The 23,673-nt window shown below is 38.9% G+C and overlaps 2 protein-coding genes across 34 annotated transcripts in view; both read left to right on the forward strand.

The window, feature by feature from the left end:
- Window positions 1-517: 517 nt before the first annotated feature.
- sytl2a (synaptotagmin-like 2a) lies at window positions 518-19,543 on the forward strand. Of its 8 annotated transcripts, XM_032533579.1 has the most exons (19): window positions 518-664; window positions 2,871-3,255; window positions 3,609-3,763; window positions 4,355-4,448; window positions 5,436-5,505; window positions 5,604-5,706; window positions 7,710-8,282; window positions 9,138-11,261; window positions 12,869-12,970; window positions 13,115-13,171; window positions 13,317-13,405; window positions 14,192-14,296; window positions 15,297-15,466; window positions 16,021-16,123; window positions 16,233-16,394; window positions 16,859-16,955; window positions 17,035-17,140; window positions 17,785-17,990; window positions 18,384-19,541. In XM_032533579.1, exons 2-19 carry the CDS (start codon window positions 3,155-3,157, stop codon window positions 18,530-18,532), a joined length of 4,566 nt encoding a protein of 1,521 aa, XP_032389470.1. In that variant the 5' UTR covers window positions 518-664; window positions 2,871-3,154; the 3' UTR covers window positions 18,533-19,541. The 8 variants fall into 8 exon arrangements, with proteins under 8 accessions (XP_032389470.1, XP_032389471.1, XP_032389472.1 ...); XM_032533580.1 differs by lacking the exon at window positions 13,115-13,171 and having other exon boundaries at window positions 18,384-19,543; XM_032533581.1 differs by lacking the exon at window positions 13,115-13,171 and having other exon boundaries at window positions 13,338-13,405; window positions 18,384-19,543.
- Window positions 19,544-21,555: 2,012 nt separating this feature from the next.
- The window catches only part of dlg2 (discs, large homolog 2 (Drosophila)), a 276,897-nt gene continuing 274,779 nt past the window's right edge, over window positions 21,556-23,673 (forward strand). For 17 of the 26 annotated variants that reach the window (XM_032533606.1, XM_032533611.1, XM_032533613.1 and 14 more), the window contains exons 1-2: window positions 21,556-22,077; window positions 22,799-22,930. In XM_032533606.1, coding sequence (XP_032389497.1) covers window positions 22,059-22,077; window positions 22,799-22,930 — 151 coding nt within the window. In that variant the 5' untranslated portion in view covers window positions 21,556-22,058. The remainder of the gene's footprint in view (window positions 22,078-22,798; window positions 22,931-23,673) is intronic. The other 9 variants (XM_032533630.1, XM_032533628.1, XM_032533632.1 and 6 more) reach the window with 1 other exon arrangement.

Raw genomic sequence — 23,673 nt, forward strand, 5'->3', positions numbered from 1 at the left:
ATATACAAATAAAGTTATTATTCTGTATGTCCCATGGAATACTTGTGTAAAACACTTCCAAGCCTGTTTTAGACTTCTATAGTGTTAGTCATGTGAAAGAACAACACAAGAGACTGTTTGAATACACGTCTAATATCTTTCTAATATTAGACATGTAATAAAGATATTTGCACCATCTTAACACAGAATCTCCATAAAAAACTGACTTCCATTCACACATACCAAGAGTGGTTCACTCTTAGTGCATGAGACTTAATAAATTGTGGTTTCTGATTATTTAAAAAATATACCATTCGTAATATTAGAACTTAGTCTATGCAGTATTTCGATTTCAAAATTCAAATATTTGTTGAACTTTAAAGTATTTTTGGAATTTAAAAAAAAGATTTAATAAGTTTTTTACAGACCCCTGGCAGAATGCTTTGGGCCACAGAGAATTCACTACATCGTACAACACCACTTCAAAAAAGCCAAACTATCCCTTTATGGTGCTGTATATGTTTCCATTGAGACAGGCTGACATGAGACTGACGCCTGTAAAGTTGAGCAGAGTAAAGCAGCAGGTGACGGAGCTTCCAGCTGCTCTCTGCAGCTCCTCCCACCTGCAGCAGCTCAGGATCCAGTTGGAGGTTAGTATTCACCCAGCGAGGAGCAACATCAAGAGGTGAGCTGAATGCTTTCTGTCTTCACATTTGGAAAGTAATTTCCTTTTTTGCAAATGAGTTACTCCACTTTCCTCTGCATGTTGTTGTTTTAGTGCATTTGGGGAGGAAAACATAGTAAATACTTACAATACTTAGTAAAATGGGAGATCCAAATGAGCATGTTTATCAGCCAATTGTTTCAGCTGGGTCATCACTGAAAAGCTATACATTCCTGTCATTGAAAACTGGTACCATAGCAGATTGCAAATATAAAACATACTTTAAGACATAATAATAACTCAGTTAAGTCATGTTCAAACTTCTGTTGTTTGGATTTGTGATTTGCAAACCTCACCAGTAAACAATTAAAATAGCCTTGTAACTGCCAGTTTTAATTTCTTCTGTTTTTTTCTTACAGAAGAGGAATATGGTTGCTTAACAATTAACTTAAATCATCCATTTAAATCCAGTTGAACTCAAATCCCAGCCGGACATTTTGGGCAGCATTGGACTGTTTGGACAGCAACATGCTGTTTGATATTTTAACTCTCATAGTAATTGAATATGCAATCATATTTCAAGTCATTTACTGAACATGAAATTAATTAAAGCCCTCTTTCTACTTCTAAAAGTCTGCAGTCATGCATAACATCTGCCTGAATGTCACTTTCTTACAGAGATAGGATTAGCTGAAGACATACTGTAGCTAAATTACTTTTAAGAAGTCTTTACATCACATGAATGCATTTCCATACCTATACCTATGAACTGCAAAGTGACGTCACAATGATGCAAACATTACTAGAATCTTGAGTAGTTGAGGTTTGGTAGTGTTTTGGTAGTGTAGTGTTTTTGTTTGTAAGTTTTCTCTAACCTAGTGGTCACCAATTTTGGATCAATGTTAGTCGTTTCTTTTTAATGCTTTATTTGGACTCAGTATTCAGTCAGTGCAAATTACAGTATATTGGGATTTGTGTCATCACTCCAGCTTCAATCATTGAAACCTGGTGCTACAGAGAAAGGAAAGATAATAGGCAGAAGTTAGTTTATTAGTTTGCTTGTCAATAGTGACTTTTACAGTAAATGGTTTTGCAAAACCAAATAATCCAGCTTGTTTAATCTTCAATTTTCTTAAGGAAATCCAACAGTGACAAGGAACTGGGTAATTAAGTCATTTGTCCTTCAGCTAGACTTTTCCTTATTTAGAGAATTGGGACATTCTTCTTTGTAAAGAACTTAAGTACACCATAAACCTGGATGAGCTTACACAGGAAAAAATCATGTTACCAACAGCTCCGTATTCATGCAGCCTTGTACTTGAGAATAGAAGGCGATTACAACTTTCCTAACTTGGGTAATGAATAAACAATGGGAGCCAACAACAGTTGAACCCCAAGTAATTCTAAAACAAAGTCCCAATTACATAACTACCAATTATACAACTACCATTTTGAACAACTAGATGACTTTTATCTTTAGCAAATAGAACATTGAGAAAATACACTGTTATTTTAACACAAGCAAGTAGTTTTTCAACATGAACCTCAAACTGATCAAGTGAAGTTCATGTAACATCCCACAGCACTCTCTAATGTAGGTGGACATGGACGTTGTTAGAACGTGCGGGCATTCCCCAGAAAGATGATATCTTCCCTTAAAGGAAGAGCAGAGCTCTGCTGAGATTAAAAAACAACAACAAAACAACAAGTTATAATCTCTCTCTCTCTCTCTCTCTAAATACATATATATATGTATACATATGTACTCTACCGGTCAAAAGTTTCGGTCACTTATAAATTTGCATATAGTTACTCTCTAATGTGGGTGGACATGGACATTGTTAGAACATGCAGGCATTCCCCAGAAAGATTATATCTTCTCTTAAAGGAGGGAAGGAAGGAATGAAGGAAGGAAGAGCATATACAGTATATATACATGTACATTTAACATATTATCACAGAAGACTGAGCAAATAGTCCCATTGGAGAAGCTGGAACAAGCATTCTTGCTAAAAAGGTGACTTAAATAATTAATCATTTATCAAATGTGTTGCTGACTATTTTGCTGTTGATTGGCAGCTTTTAGTTGACCAATCCATTAATCATTTACCAACAATCATTGGTACTATTGTATACTGTGTGTTGAGGGATGCGTAAAGAGAAACAGACTTATTTCTGTAAAAATATTTCTTTTGAAAACACATTCACTCCTCAATTTTTCTTTTAGGTTCAAACTGGTCTGGAAAGGGTCGGACATGGCCGCAGAAAACAACCTTAGCTAAAGCAAAATCTATCCTAAAGAACCTTAACCACCATTTCAATATAGAATTTTATCCAATGGATAAAGTGCACATAGTTTGTGTTTACAACTGACACTGACTTGACTCGGAAGAACAGAACCAGAAATTTGGGAGATTTACCATATGAAGTGAAGCGGTGATCATGTTGCGCCACTAGACAATAACTCAAAGCAGTGGAAAGCTGAGGACGCAGCAAGTGGCTTCAGTCATCATGATCGACCTGAGTTTCCTGACGGAGGAGGAGCAGGAGGCAATCCTGGCTGTGTTGAGAAGAGATGCTGAGCTAAAGAAGGCTGAGGAACAGCGAGTCCAGTGAGTTCCTTGTGTCACTTGTTCAATGTTTGAAGCTGTGGGTCAATGCACAAACTACGCATTGCTTTTTATGTTTGATATGTCACAGAGGCGATTGTGAACAATGGATACAAACGTCTGTTCTGAATCTTACAGAACTATGTAAAGTAATTTTATTTGCTACCTAGAAGCTCCAGGTGCAGGGGAAACGTTGCATGCAGTACAGCAGAGGCTTATACATGGGTGTTTCGCAGAAGAGGTTTTGCAAAAGAATATCCTAAAACATAGTATTTTCCTATACCAAAATGTTTAAATGAATGCTCTGAATAGTGTAGTAGTGACTTTACATTTCCCACTGATGTGTCTGTACTCAGGAACCTACAGAAGACTGCGATTGACAAGGACAAGCTGCGGTACATGACTGGAGAATGGTTCTACGAGACCAAGCAGCTTCGTCATCAGGATCGCATCCATGGCTCCGAGATCATCAGGGCCTCCATGAGACACTCACATAAACCCCTGACTACATGTAAGTCTTCCATGTCCTGCATTGCTTTTCTCTTGTATGAAGATTCTAAAATGAGCCTTGTGTCTTGAAATGCAAGGTCTTTGTGTTTGAACTGAGAAAAGATGTTTCTATAAATAAATTGTCTTTACTTCACCCAACCTTTTCTGTTATTGGAATAGTTTCAAGTTAATGGACTGTTGAGTATCCTCGCTTAGTGAGGTAACTCTACAGAGATGCTGCCCAGGAAACCACAACATTGGTTCATTATAAGTCCCTGGTCCCATTACATGTAGCAAAAATAATCACCCTGCATTTCAATAGAATGTGTCCAAAGTGGTCAAAATCTCTTTTTAAAGTAATTATGTTCCATGAAGCTCGATAATCAACAAGATCAACAAAGGTCATTCTAGTCAGAAAGGATTAAATGATTACAATTGAATGAATGCAGGCTCTGTTGGGGCTACATTTCTTCTGTTTAGGATGGATACTTATTACATGTAGTTTGTCTGTGGGGTAATTATATCATAATATTATGTTGTGATGAATATAAACTTTGGTGTTACAGTGAATGGTTAACTTCCTTAAACAGTAGCTGTGTGTTGTGTGCTGCAGTGGAGCTCTCCCGGAAATGGCCAGAGAAGCCCAATTATGTCAGCAGTGAAAATAAAGATGAGTTCGTCCTACCTGTACTCTGTGGAGAGCCTGAGTGAGTATACAGAACCAAAGCAGCAAGCAGTCTGCGAGCAGACTTGGGTTTACATAGTTTGTTTAGATACATGTTTCCAAAAAAAGGTTGGATATTTTTTCATTCAAAAAAAGACAATGTGTACTACTTCTGCATAAAGTTGTCTTAAAATGACTACACCTATGTTATACATGTCATTTACAACAATGCTCAACAATGCAAATTGGCATTTCTTCAAAACAATATCAATTGTCTTGGACAGTGCTAAGCACCAGACAGAGACGCGGTGCCTCTCCAAAAAGCCTCGGGAAGGAACTTGTTTTGATGGACATGTGTATTATCAAAAATTGTTTTAGTCATGTAACAGAAAACTCTGATTGGACAGATAGTCCAGCTAGCTATCTGGATTTATCCTGCTGAGATCTGAGGAGCAGTTAACCATAGTCCTCATAATGATGATCTGTGTAGTCTGTTTTGAGCACCATCACATGCTGCACTTGTAGAATAGATTATTTAAGTGTGACTGCCAGTGAGTGGAGTTGTGCACACAGTAAATGGAAAAATAGTAATTGGCCCCCCCGAGTAATCGTCTTACAAGGTCAGGTCTCACATGTTCATGTCCACTCCTTCTGAGGAGCGATCAGATTTATGAGGATGGAACACATTCTGCACTGCCTTTACTTGGGAGAATTTACCTGCTTGTTCCTGATAGCAACTAAAAGTGTAATTATTTGTCTACATGTTACAAGGAGGATTGTTGCAGCTTGTTGAAGCTTGCACAGCCACTTGCAGTGTCAAAAACAAGAGAACAGGCATTTTTTTGGAGATTACTATTTCTTTGACCAAAACATGCATGTTGTCTAGAAAGGATTGTAACGAACTTACAATAACATGTAGATTTTTCTAATCAAGATCAGACTAATTATTTTTGAAAGCCCCGGAACATTAGGAGCTGCACTTTCTTCAGAAATTGTTGACACATCTTCCCATCTTTATTTATTCTAACAGATATCAAAACCAGAAGCTATATGAAACACCTCAAGAATCACCAGAGTCAGTTTTACAGTCACCCACAAAGGTAGGATTCTGACTGGAGAAATTAAATAATTCAAAAAGCTGAGTGAGAGTCCATGTTTTTTTGCAGGTGTTACATTTACAAATGTTCTTTTGTTGAAGCAAAGGAAAAATCCATTCAACAGTGATGCAAATCACCCTTTTGAAGAAAAGGACAGTCAGTTATTGGACGGAGCAGTGGATCAAACCCAGATACTGACTGAGGGTGAGTTTTCAACATTTTTTTAAGCAACTACATGGAACTCCATGAGCACCAGCGCCATGTTGTAAAGTCTCAATGTCTTAAAGATCTTGATGCTAGCCAGCATGTGCATTTGTTTTGGAAGCGAGTGAAAGAAAGACAACTTATTTGTAATACTATTTTTAGCATAGCCATAGGTAATGCATCTATTTGTGGCTGTAAGATTAATAACTGTAAAACGATGATCCTGAAATGGAGTAAACGTTGTTTTAGTAGGCTACCATTTATTCACTGAGGTTACATGTAAGTCCACAAGTGATAAATTCAGCTGCTCTGTAGTAGTAATTATGTTCATAAAGCAAAAGTTGTCAACATTTTCATCACAATGTTTTGCCTTCATAACAATGGGTCAACAGCAAGATATAGCTTGCTAGCAACGGCAATATAAAATGTTTTTGTTATAAGCCAGTTAGCTAGCTTTGTTTTAGCCTCCAACTTAAATTAATTTCTTAATGTAAAACCAAGTCTTGCAATGTATTTCATGAAGAAAATAGACATATTCCTTACCTGTCTAAGAGGAGGAGGGTCAAGTCAGGATTGGTTTTCAATTCTTTCAAATCCCACAATTCTATTCATTTGTTGAATGACCAGCAACATGTATTTTTACCTGTGGTCAATCATTGTCCCTTTTAGCTTTTTTGCTACAACCACAACATATGACTTCAAGGATAAAATTCACTTGAGAAGATCTCCTCCAGCTTCCTTTAACTAGCTAACGCATGACCCACTGCCAAACTTCGCCCGGGAAAATGTAAACATACATGTAGGCTCTTGGTCTGCGTGCCGTACATCATATCTTCTGATTTTGCAGGGAATCAGACCCATGGACAGACCTTTAGAATTACTAAATAGAAATAGCCGATCATCTTGCTTATGGTCTTTTTTGCTTATGTAGGCCATACAGAGGCACCCGTAATAAATTAAGACTCTTTCATAACCAGTTTACAACTCCTTGTAGTTGCTTTAAATATGTACTGTGAGCGTGAATTGATTACTTGATCTAATTCTATATCATGTATTGTGTTTTGAATTGAGTGGACTGCTTGATGGACATGTCATGGAAGCAGTTACATTACAAAGCAACGTAAGTCTGGTTAAAGCAATCTGTTTGGCATCCAGGTGTGTGGGTTCTTTACACTTTAGCTGTTTCAACCTTTCCTGTGAACAACAACGTGGCATGAGCAGTGGTTGCATGGCAGTGGAAGAAATTTACTGGCTTGTGATTTCTAACAATTTTATCATCTGTTGTCATGCCGTCTTGTTTTTGTTGCCTTTTCAGAAGGCATTACCACAGGAAAAGTGACAAATTTCAATACCACAAAGGTCCTTGGTGTGCTAACATTTAGTAGTTCAAGAAACTCAACCATAAGAGAAATGACTGTTATTTAATCCAAGTTTTGCAGCTAAAGTCTTTGTATTTCTGACAATATGTTCTTGGTGTTTTTACCCTGTCACTGTGAAATGAGCAAGTTAGATAGGACCATGTATTTTCCCAGGGGTTGGCAATTTGATGGGAAGTCCAAATACACGAGGCTGCCAGACTAGCCAGAGGATTACACATAAATACATTCCAATGCCTTAATCTTTACCGCATGACTTGTGGCTGCTGGAAATATTTCACAGGGGCTGTGAAAACAATGTTTTTGTGGAAGAAATTATACAATAAGCAGGAAACAACTGACACAAATAGTGACAGTTTAGACAAGGCACAATAGATCAATTGGTTACCTAATACCTATCCTCCATGTTATATTAACATTTTGCATGTTGTACACAACAAGATCTCAACAAACTTGAATAGACTTCCCTACATATAATGTGTGTATATAATATAAGTGAATCTCCCAAGCAAGAGGCAATAAAGGATTAAGCAGAGGCTATGGTGGTTTAAGAGTTGTTCACGGACACCAGTGATTAAACCCAACAAAAACCCACAGCTGAAATGGTGTTCATTTTGTTTCTTTCAGAGCCTTTACCATCATCTGATAGCTGCATTTCTTATGCTAGAAACATTAAACAAGACCTTAATGACAGCCCGAATGCATCTGTTCCCATGCCAATGCCCGAAAACACAGAAGTGATCACCAGTTCTCAGGACTGTTTTGTTGAGGAAGACGGGCAAGGTGATCAGCAAACTAACACTGCTGCTCCGAGGGGCATCCTCAAGCACTTGTTCACGTCTAGCTCCACAGACTCTCTGTTCTCTCACCTGGACCTGCAGAGTCCAGTTAGCCTGGACTCTCTCCCTGATACCTGGATAGACAGGAAGCAGGTGAGGTTCAGCTCCACGGTCGGTTGGAGCGGAGTGGAGTGGCAAGATGGGAAGGAGCTGGGAGAGCACAGTATGCTGGATGTTGACTCCATCACTCCCTCTGAGCTGGAAAATAATAGTGACTTTGACAATACTGGCAGTACCACTGTTGGCACACTTATGCCTTTACCCAAACAGAATCAAGCGGATTCACAGGAAGGTGAACTCAATTGCAAAGATGAGGAAAGCCTCCAAGAGAAAGAAGCTGGCCAACACCCAGTCCTTGGTGGTAAGGTTTTACTTTTTTTTTTTTTTATTCAAAACCAACGAGTCATCAATCAGCCAATCAATAAGTCAAACTAACAGCCAATGACTTCAGTATCTACACGTTGATAAACATCTAGACATCAGACTAACATATACAAAAATAATTTTCACATTCATCCTGCTTGTGCTCTTGCATGTAGCAAAATGTGCATTTATTATGACTGCATGTAGAAACTGGTGGATAAGACAACAGCAAGAAAATGTCTGATTGTAGTATTGGGTTTTTCTGCACATGCTATGGAAATATGGTCTGCAATTTTGCTATTAATGTCTCATGCTTTGTGTTGGACTTGGTTTATTATATTAATGTGAAATGATGTGTGGCATTGCTAATCCCCAAGAAGATTGTAAATTGGGTTAAAGTAAAGCCTTGATAATCTGCTGATTTGATTTAGTTCACAATTAGAGCTTATGGTTTATTTATGTATTATAATGTAACTTTATGTAGCTCATTTGTGTTTTATAGCTTATTTAAAAAGATTTGAATGCGAAATTTGGTGCACTCTCTGTGTTGCAGTCATTTCATTTCAGTGAACCTGTGTCAGAAAATGGTCATTGCTATTTGCAGTGGTGTCTATTTTGTAGTATCACCGAGGGGCATCAAAGTTGCAAATTTACTAATCCTACACAATGGCCTTTAAAATGCTGTCACGCTGGCATTTTGCATGTAGAATGCAGTTACAATATTAAGTGCCCCACTTCATTTGGCAGTGATATACAAAGAAATATCCTACACAGGCATGTTTTATTATACTGTGCAGTGTTAAGCAGATATAATGTGCATTAGTGATCCAATATGTGGTTGCTGTCTTTGCAGATGTCTCTGAGCACTGTCGTTCAGAGGTCCTAAGTCATGCAGTGCCAGAACTCGTTTCTGCTGAGCAGGAGTCAGGACAGCCTGTTCAACTGGAGACAGAGCCTGAAGAGGAACAGCACTCTCAGGCTGAGGCACCCGACTGGCCAACTGGACACAACATCCATCCCCAAAAGCTGCCTGAACAAAGAACTGACATTTCTATTGATGTCACCTCAGATACCAAGCCGTCTAATGGCAGCTCAAAGGGTTCAGCTCATGCTGTTTCACCAAAGCCTAGACACATTTTAGAGAAAGAGCAAACTGCTGAAGTACAGAGTCCACAAAAAGAAGATATCAAAAAGGTACCAAAGCAGAAAGAACCAGGCAACACCCAGAATCTCTCTCAAGGTGCTGCAAATGTGACCGTGGAAGAACATGCAAGTGTCAAACAGGAAGCTAAACCCTCTGAGATGACAGAAGTCAGACCACTACCACTTACGGCACTGCAGAACACTCCGTTTACAGAAACAGTGACCTTAGTAGACACAGACCCTCAGCAGGAGGCAACAGAAGGCAGAGTTGTTCAGCTTCCAGAGAAACTTTCCAATTTGAAAGCTTTCTGGGAGAGAGAAAACAGTGGTCCCAAAATAATATTTACCAGAGAAGAAACAAGGAGCAAAGATATCACTAAAAGAGGAATAGAAGCTTCACTTGGCTGTCAGACTATCTCTGATGTGAAGAGCATTAACAACAATATCTCACCTCAAATGGAAATGACAGTTGAGGATGCTGTCGGCATGTTCCAAGAAAAGAGTTTGTCACCAAAGACTGACCACAGCTTCTTAATAGATTTATCTAAAGAAGATGGAACATATAGAGCTAACCCAGTCCTCATCTATGAAGAGACAGATGACTCTTTAACAGGTTCAGTAACAGAGTCACAGATTTCTGAGCCACAGGAAAACATCATGGCTCCTGTACCTTCAACTGTAGCCTTCAATACCCAAAAGCAAGAGAGTGATATTCCAGTTCACCTTCCCAGACATTCCGGTGCAAGTCCTCCAGAGGACAGGTCAGCCAAGATCAGTGAGGTTATGCTATTCTGGGAGAAGGAATATACAGGACCCAGAGTAATCGCTGCAAGAGTCAAGGAAGCCTCACACAGTTCAACACTCAGAAACAAAGTGATTTCCTCACAGATTGATCTGAGAACATCCATAGATAACAGGGAGAAGTCTGGGGGAGAGGCACAAGAGTCTTCATCCAAAAGCAAGTCTAATGTTGTTTTGAAATCATTAAAAGTGACAGACAAGGGTTTTGTCACTCAGAGTCCAGACAGGTCACAGCTGAGGAGTCTTGGTAGTACTGGGGATGTCCAGTCAACATGTTACCAGTCTCAAGTCAAGGCTAATCTAGAGCATCAAGAAAGACCCCTCAGTCCTAGTAAATCCAAAACTCCAAGATCAAAAGACCAGGAAGAAGAAGTCAGGAGGAGTCCATCAAAGACCTGCCATCCAAGGGTCCTACCTAAAGAATCATCCAGTCCTCAGAAATCCAAGCTGGAAGGCTCGCCCTTAAAAACCTTTTCAATAGACATCAACCCCCAAACTAAGGTGGTTGAAGAACAAGAAGTGAAGCCGACACCAGTACCAATAGAGAAGAAGAGCCCCTCACACGAAGCCAAGCAGATTGTGCGGATAGATACTAACCCTAGCACAGACGTCACCTTTCGTCCTCTCCCTTTACTTCTAGATGACAGAGCACCTTATTTTGGCAATGTGAATACACAACAAAGTAGTTTAAGATCCTTTACTTTAACGCAATCCAAAAAGGCTTCAGAAAAGAAGTTGGGGACCTTTACACGCCTCGCCAGATCTCTCATCCCTCAGGATTATCAGCACTACCTCGGGCCACAGGAGAAGGCCCATGTCCCTCCTTTTCACCAAGACAAAGCTGTTGCGGCAGAAAAGGAAGTGGAGCACAAACCACAAAATGCCCTCAGAGACTATGTGGGAAACCAGAGAGACAGTCCCACTGTGGGGAATCCTCCCGGAGTCACTTCTTTGATTGTGCAAAATAAAGACGGATACTCCATCCAAAACACAACAACCAGGGCCTGGTCTCTGTCTCGGGCAAATTCAGGCAGTGAGATTTTGAATTTTCTCTACATTTATATTTCTCCAAGATAGAGACAGAGAAATGGGAACCATGGTAGTGTTTTTTTTGTTTGTTTTTTAAACAAATCAGTTAACATGTTAACATCTCATTAATGAGAGTGATTTGACTGAGAGTATGTAGTACAAGCATACCTGTTCATGCATACTCCTCAATTTCAAAATTCTTCTACATGTTTGTAGAAAAGGCAAGGCAGCTTTTTTGTACAGCATATTTCAGCAACAAGCACATTAAAAGTGATTTACATAAAACATTAAAGAGCAGTCAAAATAGTTTAAAACTTAACTTTTTATTAATGAGAATATAAAAATAGGTAATGCAGACAGGTGTAAAATACAAGAATTAAAGTTACAGTTTAAGAAATTAACAGTTACTCAAAAAAGGTAACATTGAAAAGAACAGTCTTCAGTTTTGATTTCAAAGAACTGCAGTTTTCTGGGAGTTTGTTCCAGATATGAGGTGCATAAAAACTGAACTGCTTCTTGTTTAGTTCTGAATCTAAGCTCTTGGGACAGAAAGCAGACATGATAGACCACCTGAGAGGTCTGCATGGTTCATGATGTAGCAGCAGATCACAAATAAACTGTTCAGTACTTTAGAAACCAACAGTTGTATTTTGAAATCAATTCTTTCAGAGACAGGAAGCCAGTGTAAAGACTTCATAGCTAGAGTGATGTGAGCCACTTAGATAGATAGATAGATAGATAGATAGATAGATAGATAGATAGATAGATAGATAGATAGATAGATAGATAACTTTATTGTCATTACACATGTACAAGTACAAGGCAACAAAATACCGTTTGGAGCATACTTCCTTAGTTTTAGTGTTGACTGGAGCAGCAGCATTCTGAATCAGCTGCAGCTGTCTGGTTGAGTTTTTAGGGAGACCTGTAAAGACACCATTACAGTAGTCAAGACATAAGTCCTTAAAGCCTTGATATACTCTTAAAGTGACAGGAGGCAGACTTTGTGATTATCCAAATGTGGCTGTTAAAGTCTAAAAAGTCTGTTAAAGAGTCCATAACTAATACTACAACTACCTCAGTTTTTTCTGTTTCGTTTTAAAAAGTTCTGGCACATCCGATGGTTGATGTGTTCGATGCACTTGCTCAGCGTTTGTATCGGACCATAGTCCCCTGGTGATATGGTTTTGTAAATTTGTGTGTTTTGCAATCTGCTGTGTTCATTGACCTTAATTCTTCTTTTGTATTACATCTTCAAACATATCCATTCAAAACTGTAGAACAAATGTTTAAGTGTAGTTGCCCCTTGACCAATAGAAAACTACTTGTTTTAGTTTTTTTCAGTTGAAGAGCTTTTTGTGATTAAAGATATGCTGATAGACATGTGGTAGCTACATTAACCACTACCATAAAGAGTCAAACTTCTGTTAGCAACACCAACAATGTTGTTCATTTTCATCACAATTCATCACATTAGAATGAAAACACTGTGGGGTCATATTCCCTGTGTATTATACAGTAGCCAACATGGATGGTTGCTGAGTAAATCAGAAATTGTGTAACATCTGTGGTGAGTCTATTTTCCAGAGCTGATTTTGTTTAATTTGGCAGGTCATGATGACAGTTCTAGTCCCATCATTTCAGCCCTTAAACGATTATCTTCAAGGAACATGTCCTCATCCAAAAGTCTGGAAAACCTCACCTCACAAACAAGTAACACAGTTCTTTCTTCTTCAAATAGGCTGCTGCTTTTAAGCTGATGGCCATACAGCTTTATTGTCAGTGCATGATTTCATGTTACAAGATATCATGAGCGGTATGTAAATAATGTTGTCTCTTGGCCCTATTTCTTCTTAGGAGAAGAGAGGACCCAAAATAACTCAAGAGAACATATGAATCAAAGTGCGGATAACGGTAAACATGGTGCTCTCTTCATATACACATTTACCACAGGCAGGCAAATGATTTAAACATCTGTATGCTTTTGAAATTCAGACATTATTATATAGCCATTATATATGGTCAGTGTAAGAGATTCAAAGTCATATTTTTCTTCCAGTTTCTTTGCTTCCACCATCAGCCTCTACTCTCCCCAACTCAAAGCAGATGAAAAGCAGTGTATCAGTGACTGTTCTTCAGCAGGACGAGGTAAATAACTTTTAACTGACTCTTGTATATTGAACTTAAAACAAACTTAGGATATCTCAGCCCAGTATCATGGCAGTTTGTGAAATGGTCTACTGATTTGTGTACAGGTCACATAAATGTTGTTTTTTTGTGCGTTGATTACGAATTTTGGTTAATGTAATGGGAAGCCTATTTCGTGATCACAGAACAATTACGGTAGCGAGTAGGCTGTAGGCAGTAGGCTGGTGCAGGGAGTTTGGTTGGGGTGGTGGATGGGTAAAACCCATGGGTTTGCATCCCGCATATTACAGTTCCTTTCTGCGTTATTCTCTTCCTAACCACAACCGTCCTGTTGTTGTGGCCAGCATGTGACGTTTCATTTCCCCGTTGTTGCGTCCCCCAGAGACCGCGGATCGTGTCCCGGCATGAGCCGTTGTCACCGTCCCGCCTGCGGCGTTTCATTTCCCCGTTGTTGCATCTCCCAGAGCAGCCCAGTGTCATGGAAGTTTGTGAAATGGTCATGTTGAAAATCGTGACCTGTGCACGAAATAAACAACATTAACGAGACCTGTACACAAATCACTAAATCAAAATAACGTGACCATTTCACGAACTGGCGTGAGACTGGGCTTTTCTGGGCCTGCTCCGTGTATCCGGTGTTCAGTATCTGCACTGCAGTCAGTAAACAGATACATTACCAACTTTACCTCTCACACAAGAGCTAAATGATTGGATGCTCATATGGCTTCCTCTTTGACTCTTTCCTGTTTGTGTTTTTAACTCACTCATGCTTTTCTCTGATATCAGACAGACAGTGACCACACTTTGGAGACCATCTTGGGCTGGAGAAGAAACACGGGCAGCTCCACATCTAACTTAAGTCTCTCCTCAGGAATGGCCTCCATGTCTTCTGTATGTCAAAATGCAGCTCACTAGATTATATGTATCTGATAAATAAAACAAATACACTGTGCATATAGCTTGGTAGCCACAGCTGTGGAAAGTTGAATGTTCACAACAAGATATTTTTTTTTCCTAATTAGTCTGAATCTTTTCAACAAATTTCATAAAGAAGACCAATGTGACAGATTATCCCACAATACTTTCTGTCTGTGGCTCTCAGCTATTAGTCCCTACTTTAGACTTTAAAAACAACTCCTCAATATAAAGAATAACAAAAACTTCTCAGCAATTTCCTAAAACTGCTTGTTACTGTAGTTTTTATCAAATGTTATTGGTTTGTGTTTTTTAATGCGATATGTTGACTATAATTAATACAGAGAGTAACACCAGACTGATTTTTTAATTAAAGAAAATGCTTCATGTGGGGTTTGTATGGAAGCCCTGAGAGCCAAGCTAGAGATGTTTTTCAGGCTAATTTTGCAAGTGTTTGTTGTGTAATACACATTTTTGCCACAAGAGCGTAAATTGCATCACTGTGAATATTCTGTACTAAATAGGACTAGGATTTTTTCTTCTAGGCATATTTGAATTTCTCCATGCTCTCTAAACACAAGGAAACAGCAGATTAGCACTGAATGAAATACATTTCTAGCCAAAAGAAAGACACAACAGCAATGTTATGACTTGCTAGCAAACAATATAAATGTACCTTGAGTTTAGAGTGCACGGAGAATTTAAAACTCACCTGGAAGAAATAGTGGATGAATAGTTTCAGTCCTATTCAGAACGGAACAAGGGACAGTGGTGTACTGGCAGAAATTAAACAATAAACCAACACTTTGAAAAATAATTCTGAAAAAATTGTCTGACTTCTTAGGGCTAGGTTTAGGTTCTAAAGACAAACAAAAGACAGACAATCAAGGTAAATAATGTGATAATTTTACAAAAACAATGGCTACAACCAGAGAGGATGGTGTTTTCTCTCTTATGTGTTATCATGAATGAGCAGGTCAGCGGCAGCATGAGCAGCATTCACCCTGCAGATTTAGGTGACGTTGAGGTCCAGGGAAGCATCCAGTTTGCTGTGAACTACATCCAGAAGCTTGGAGAGTTTCACATATTTGTGGTGAACTGCAGGGATTTGGCCATGGCCGAAACTAAGAAGAACTGCACTGACCCGTGAGTGCTTCCTATATGTAATCAAAATGGCAAAGGTAGAACAAATGTAAATGTGCTGTATTTATATAGCGCTTTTCTAGTCTTAACAACTGCTCAAAGCGCTTTTACATCTACAGGAAACATTCACCATTCACACACATTCATACACTGTGGCCGGGGCTGCCGTACAAGGTGCCACCTGCTCATCAGATAAACATTCATACACATTCACACTCCGATGCGCAGCACCGGGGGCAACTCGGGGTTCAGTGTCTTGCCCAAGGACACTTCGACAATGACTGCAGGGGCGGGGATCGAACCACCAACCTGATCAAACCACCAACCTTCCGATTGGCAGACAACCGCTCTACCACTGAGCCACAGCCCCCCTGCACAATGTCATCCCCTGATAGGTTGGAGAGGGAACTGGCAGATCAGAAAAGAGGCTGGAAGATTTGAAATGGAACAAAACATTTGTCAAACAGTTTCCACTTGTTGTCATTTAAAGAATTTCCATTATGTCACTCTATGCACTAGTTGAGAGTATGAAAAGTAACTGTACTATCTTTTTACAGGTATGTGAAATGTTACCTTCTTCCTGACAAAACCAAGTTGGGAAAGAGAAAAACCGTTGTAAAAAAGAAGACTTTAAACCCAATCTACAATGAAATCCTCTGCGTAAGAATTCCATATTTAATAGTCTTTCACAGATTATTCACCACATGTAGCCTTTTTTCTATTTTTCATATTTTACAAACATCTGTGTTGGCTTCTTCCCCTTTCATAGTTTAAAATCACAATGGAAGTGTTGAAAACTGAAAATCTGAACATCTCTGTGTGGCACAACAACACTTTTGGGTGGAACAGTTTCCTGGGCGAGGTGAACCTGGATTTATCAGAGTGGGACTTCAGCAACACTCACATAAATGAATTCCCACTAAAGGCCAGGGTAAAGGCTTCATTCTGTACGCTGTCTGCAGTGGTGGAAGAAGCATTTTGATATTTTACTAACAGTATTTTAGTAAAAGTAGCAACACTGCAGTATAAAACATAAGTCCTGCATTCAAAATCTTACTTAGGTTAAAGTACTAAAAAAGTATTACCATCACAACATATGTACCTAAAGTACCAAAGGTTAAAGTAAAATTAAGATTCTTATATAGTGTATCACTGGGTCATAATTATTGATGTAATAATGCATATCTTATTAGTAAAGGCGGGCCTAATTTGAATGACTTTAAATACTGCTGGGTAGCTTAATCTGATATATCATTATTGGTCAGATGATTTATATTTTGTCAAAATTGTACTTACTGGAGTAAATGTACTTAGTTACTTTCCACCACTGGCAGTCTATGTGTTTCAGAGAAGTGATTTGATTTGGCGTTTACTCAGCTCAGCTCAATCCTTCAGGTCTCAGCACAAAGTCCAGCGCCGTCTCCCCTGCTGGTGATGCACAGCAGAGGACAGATGAGAGTCGCCCTAAGATTCCTGCCGCAGACGTCCCACAGTGAGCTGATGACTCCTAACATTTGGTCACTTCTTTCCATTGAGTTGTACAGCTTATTGTGGTCTGACTGCATCCACAGGTAAGAGGACATCTAGGTTAGAGACTGGTGAGGTGCAAATCTGGGTGAAAGACTGCAAGAATCTTCCTCCAGTCAGAGGAGTTATTATTGACCCATTTGTGAAATGGTAGGATGTCCTGCAAACTGCCAGCTCACTGAATATGGTGACACAATTCATTATATATGTGTGAAATGATCCAATACATTTTTAAACACAATTTATTATTATATTATCATTTTTCTTTTCTTTTCACACTAATAGAGTTTATACAGGATGAAATTATATTTCACAAATGCATTTAACAATTTCAAGGTTATATGGCATATTTTATCTGTATTTAATTGATAAAGTTTATTTCATAATATCTTATTTATTTTCAAAGAAAAAAAGGATCCAAATTATTATAAAAAGCCTTTATTTAGATGGCTATTTCATAGCGTCAGCCTTCTTCAGAAGGCTGCTTTGTGCAACATGCGTGGGTTTCTTTCCTGCTCTACTTTCATTGTAAGATTTCAATAGTATATGGCCATCTAAATACAAGCTTTTATGATAATTTTCACAAGAAGAGTGTCTTGGATCCTTTTTTTCTTTGAAGCTTTTGTTCCCTTTCCAAAGAGGACCTTCACAATTTGTCTTGAACTCCTGAGCACTCCAGATCTTATTCATTTATATAATATTGAACCATTTGTGTTTCCAAACATGGAGTTTTTTGTAAGGTCTTTCCAAATGACTAAATGCATTTTTATCTCCCTCCTATCCTTCTGCTGCAGCACTGTGCTTCCTGACACGAGCCGGAGAAGCCGACAGAAGACGCGGGTGGTGAAGAGGACCGCCAACCCCATGTTTAATCACACCATGGTGTACGACGGCTTTCGACCAGAGGACCTTAGAGAGGCCTGTGTGGAGATCACAGTGTGGGATCATGACCGACTCAACAACCACTACATTGGTGGTCTGAGGCTTGGGTTAGGGACAGGTGAGATTTCACGCCACTGTTATTATTCTCCACATGGTTACAACTGTAATCTAGATATTTTTGATATATGAGCTTGAACACCTGTGTGTGGTCTGGATTTGTACTCAGCTAACACTGAGTTAAGATATAATGTCCAGATAAACAAACTTGACATATTAAACACCCTTGCATCTTCTGGAGATGGTTTGGAACATCTACTCACACAACATAGTAAGAGTTGTTTGCATTTCAGTTATTCATTTGCCTAAATGGCCAATGCTGACTGCATTTTAATACCAGGTGTAGATGGGCTATTTGTTTCTGCCTCACACGCAAAAATTCAATCTATTCTTTTTTTTTCACTAATTTATTACCTTCATATTAATACAATTGTTTCTGTGCCTTTCTATGCAGGGAAGAGTTATGGGTTGGACGTGGTTTGGATGGATTCAATGACAGATGAAGCAAACTTATGGCAAAGGATGTTACAGTCTGATGGTGAATGGGTGGAGGATGTTTTACCTCTGAGAATGTTAATTATGGCAAAAAGCATGTCAAAGTGAGATTGTATAAAATGTGTGGAAACTTTATGGGAGCATATTGTTTGCCCATTTGGATGGATCTACAAAATATACGCTATGAGTGGAAGTAGCAACCTTAATGAGCAATGTGTATGTATCTGTACTATAAATAAATACGCAAGGTACTTTAGTTTGTATAGTAAAAAACAACATGTTAAATCTGTACTCTCAAAAGGTTAATTACTTATAATATATATGACACAAAATAGTGCCGAGAATACAGTCTAATTATAAAAAATACAGATTTTTTCGATTTGAGCACAAATGATTTGTACATAGTCCTAATGTTCTATTAGGTAATTACTGCTTCTAACAATTCTCTTTAATAAACAGTTTATTCATGTGACTTGTGATTTGGTGTTATAACAGGTGAGGTGTTTAATTTATGTCAGAAAAGTCAACACTTGGAAATAGACATTATACTTAATGTTATTGACATCGGATAATAGCTGTTGTCATAATCATACATATTCACCACAGAAGCAACTATAAATTATTAGATTTCTACTAGTTCAGCCATGTGTGTTGCAGATGCAGTATCATTTTCCTTTGTGATGCTCTTTAGCAATAACTGCAAGAAGATCACTAATGTTCATACATTATTGACCAGGAGTAGATAGTGGCTTAACATGGACTCTAAAGCTTCTGGAGATACAATAATCAATAGCCAGTGAGAAAGTCTTTTCTAAGCATCTAAAGACAGAAAGACATGACTGCCAGAGCCCAGAAGCACAATCTAGAATCTAAGGCTGGCTAATACCTCAGATTACTGTCACGTTTTAGCTCTATAAGTATGCTATTATATACGTATGCTTTGATTTGATTATTTACAACTGTGTTTTGTAGGTGTTGTTATATTCACTCCTTTTAAGTTATGGTTCTCTCCAGCAGCACTAGTTGCGCTATTACCTTTATTGACCACGAGAGTCTGCTTTTGAGCCACACCACAAATGACAACAACTCCACAGATATTTCCATGGCCTGTCACAACTCATATTTACTTATACTTACACACAGGGTTACGGCAAGTCTTGCCCCATTTTGAAGGAAAACATTTTATCTTGTTATTCTACTTACTTGATAAGTCTCGATAAACTTGAATAAAAAGAGAGAAAACATATCCATCTTCATCCATCATTATTTAAATTTGAGATTTCAACCTTTAGTTAATGGTTTTCAAAATTCACTACAATAGTAATATAATAATAATACTATGCCCAGTCAGTGAAGTCAGAATATGCATTTTTGGAATTAATAGAATTATTATATTTCCTACGGTACATTTAATGCAGCAATATTTCAACTCTCACCTTCGCACATGTCTAAAGCTTTGTCATTGGTTGATCAGCCTTGATGCGACAAGAAATACTCCTATACCATTGGTTGTTGCGTCCTATCAATCGAGATGGAACCTGCAAACCAGCGACCAGCCTTTGCGTTGCTAAGGTAAGTTAAACAGCTACGTCATGCTCCCTGCATTCCGCCCCAAAGTCAGGCGATTCAGCCTTCAAAATAAATTTCGGAGCCAAAAGAATATCATATATGCATTGTAGTTAATCCTCGGATGAAAGGATAAGGAATGTCGCCAACGCCACACACCCCATATTTCTGAGGTATTGATTTGGCAACATTGAAGTGCGTGAGAGCACCGTGACGCTTGATGCAAGTAATGTTAATGTTGCTAGGAAAGCCATGCATGGAGTTAAATTAAGGAGTGCTTTTTGTTTATTTTAGCCTATTAAAACACACAGAAAGAGAAAGCACAAGTTAAACCTTGCAATTACTATTTGTAAAATATAGTTCCATATTGATGTTTTAAAAGCCGTAATTAACCGGATAGCCCGGCTGGGGTAATTCCTTTTTTATGTTTAGAAAATCTTGTTCTTATTGCCTTAAGCCATTCAGTTACTTCAATAATGTGTCGCTGCATTACATATTATACGGTATGCCCATAAATGGCCCATAAATGTGAAAATATATACAGCCTGTTAGGTCCAATTCTGTTATTCAATATATAAAGCTATTCAAAAGTTGTCGTTATCGAGTATATTATTGTGAAAGTAATAAACGGAAGTCTCGTTTGTCTTTGTGGCTAGCTTGTTCCTGGCAATGGAAACTGTTGGTGATGCTGTCAGTTGTTCATATGGCTAGCGAAACTGTAACGTTACTTACCTGGTAAATGAATAAAGAGCTGTGGCAGCTCGAGGACAGTGCTGCTTTTTAATTAGGGGAAATGTCCGGCGAATGCACAGTCACCATTTTACTGAATATGAAAATACATGGAATCATTTGAGAGCCATGCGTTTTCTCCCACAGTTGGCAGGCAGGTATTTTCCTACAGCCAGGCGTCGCACTGGGAAAGCATTTTGTTTGGCACCGCAGCTGGCTGGTGATTTAGCATGAATGCTAGCTAACTAATGAGCAGCAAGCATGCTTGTTTATCCGTAGAAGCAACGTTGACGGGCAGCGTTAGACTTTATTTAAATTTTATGAATTGTCGTTATTGTCTTCATTGGGGGTACACACGTCCCTCCATAAGTCAAAACCTCCAGACATAAACTGAAGTGTCTGTTACATGTTAGCTGGCATTTCCTACATTCTTAAAAGAAAACGCGGAGACAAGTGAAATGTTTTTAAACTCGACATTAATTTGGCGTCGAAGTGTGGTGGACCCTCCTCTCGAGTTTTGTCAAGGCAGGTAAAAGAAACTTCAGATATGCACTTTCAGACAGGATAAATGATGTGAACCAGCTCTTCAGACAGGACCGACCCAGGACTGTCGCACTACACCGGCTGTGTGTCACTGTGGACGGAGCTGGGAGTGTTAACCCAAGCCAGCCCTCAGACCTGACAGCTCCTCGTCACCATGGGACACTAATGCTGTATTTCAGCGAGACGGTTTGGCTCTGCTCAACTCAAATCAGCTTTTCTACACACTCTTCATCTGACTGTGAGGACTTCGCGGCATGTTGTCCACCCATGTATCTTTTGTTATGTATTGTAACCTATCTGTCTTTGAGACAGCCAGCTCCTCAGCCAAAGGATGTTATTTTGAAGTGGGCCCAGGCAGAAGTAATGTACAACAACACGTGCAGGATGTGTTAAAACCAGGGGTTCCCCTGCGTTTTCACACTAAGGACCTTTGAGTTACTGTACAGTAGAGTTGATGATACATTGCTACAGGGGACCCTATCAAATCTTTTTGTGGATTGCTATTGGGACTGTCATCTGATACAGAGACATTTGATCACGTTATTTCATTGTGCTAAAATCTAATCTGTGGAACTAACCAATACTCATTGGACAAAGACCCTGTGGATACTCCATCAGGGCCTCCCTGGCAATCCCTGGACTCCACGTTTAGAGCCTCTGGTTTAAGTTCTCTTCAGAGTGTTGTAAAAGAGCTACGTTTATTACCATCTCATCAAGAAAGAGCAAAGAACATTTTGACCATGCATTGAAGACTGAGCTGGAAGCCTTAGAGAGTCAAGTTTACACGGAGTCAGCCATGCCTATCAGAAAAAAAGGTAAGTTAATGAATGTGCCACAGGTAAGCGCTTTTGCTCCTCCAGCTTTCAGACCCAGTAAATACAAAATGGGAACGTTAGGGATGCTGTCAAATCACCAACAGTGCATTTGTCCACAGTTTATAGTAACAGTCTGAAGTCCAGATTGGTTGTTCAAACTTTAAGTTTCCATTAAGCCTCAGAATATACAAACAATATAGACTATATAGCCAAAGGTATGCGGCCAAGGTACACATACGTTTGTCTTTGTACCTTTCCTTGTGCAACATGGCAATACCCCCAGCACAACAATTTTGTGAGGAGCTGGAACAGTGATTGCAAGCCATATCTTATCTCACAACATTTGTGTTGTGGAATGGGAGCAAATCTGTGCAGCCAAGTTCCAAAATGTGGTGGAAAGCCCAAAACCACAAGAGTGGAGGCTGTTATAACAGGGTTTTGGAATGGTTATGGAATGACGTCTAACTGTCACATAAGGCTGGAATGCCCAGGTGTCATCTTCTAAGCATTTCTCATAAAATGTGAGCTGCGGCTGCTGTAGAGGGGGCTAAACCCACCTAAACTCAGTTTACTTGTCTATATATTTACACTTTTTGTGGCCTAAATTTATCATACTAAATATTGTCAAATGAATATATGAAGAATATATATCAATATATTATTTAAAGAAAACAAACAAAGGAAGCACCAAAGTCTGTCTTATCTGCCCCCCACTCTGCAGACACAGTTCGAGTCCTGGGGCTTTTGGAGGAGTACTGCACTAAACTGAGGGAGCCGGAGGAGCAGCAGCTCAAAACTGCCATTTTGAGAGTAATGGGGATTTTCAAAAGCAACCTGTTTGAAGCGCTTCTTGGTAAGTTAGTAAAGCACAACCAATCCATCAAGCAACTGATATTTTCTGTTATGTTTATTTTTGTTATGTTTATATATGTTATTGTGCTTTTAAAAAGCACTAATACTGTGGGGCTTGCTCTGTACTAGCTCACAGAACTTTAAATTACAGTTAATAAGTGGTTTATTTTTAAAGATAACTTGTGAAGATAAACAGTAAGCAGATAGATATTGAAACTCACAGTGACTAAACAATGAAAACACACAACTTTCAGATGCAGAAGTGTCCACAGTTTGATCAGTCCAGTTTTAACACCACACAGGTCTCTAGGTCCATTTGCAGTCAACCTGCTTCAGGGACGCTGGAAGGCAATCAGAGTTGGGGGTGCTGAAATAAACTCAATGCATTTAATAATTACTAACTTCCTAAACACCAAATGCAAATTTGCACATTATATAAAGGCTGATTTTAGAACAGCTGCAGCAAAGTGCCTCTGCAGGCCACTACTTTCACCAAAATGGACTGTGATCTGCTTTTCCCCTCAGATTCGCCTTAGTTTTTACCAGCTTCATTTTGTTGATCAGATTCAGCAGATTTTAACCATAAGTCTTTAGTTGAGTTTTAACAGCAATTAGTCACTGTGATCAGATCATAACTTACCTTTGAACTTTGTTTGCCCCTTTGTGCAGTCTAATGGACGTAATACTACAGTCCCTGACAAAAGTCTTGTCACTTGTGTACAAATTGACCTGAAGTGCCGCTGA

Source organism: Etheostoma spectabile, chromosome 13 (assembly GCF_008692095.1).
Source record: "Etheostoma spectabile isolate EspeVRDwgs_2016 chromosome 13, UIUC_Espe_1.0, whole genome shotgun sequence".
In the NCBI taxonomy this organism is placed as follows: Eukaryota; Metazoa; Chordata; class Actinopteri; order Perciformes; family Percidae; genus Etheostoma; species Etheostoma spectabile.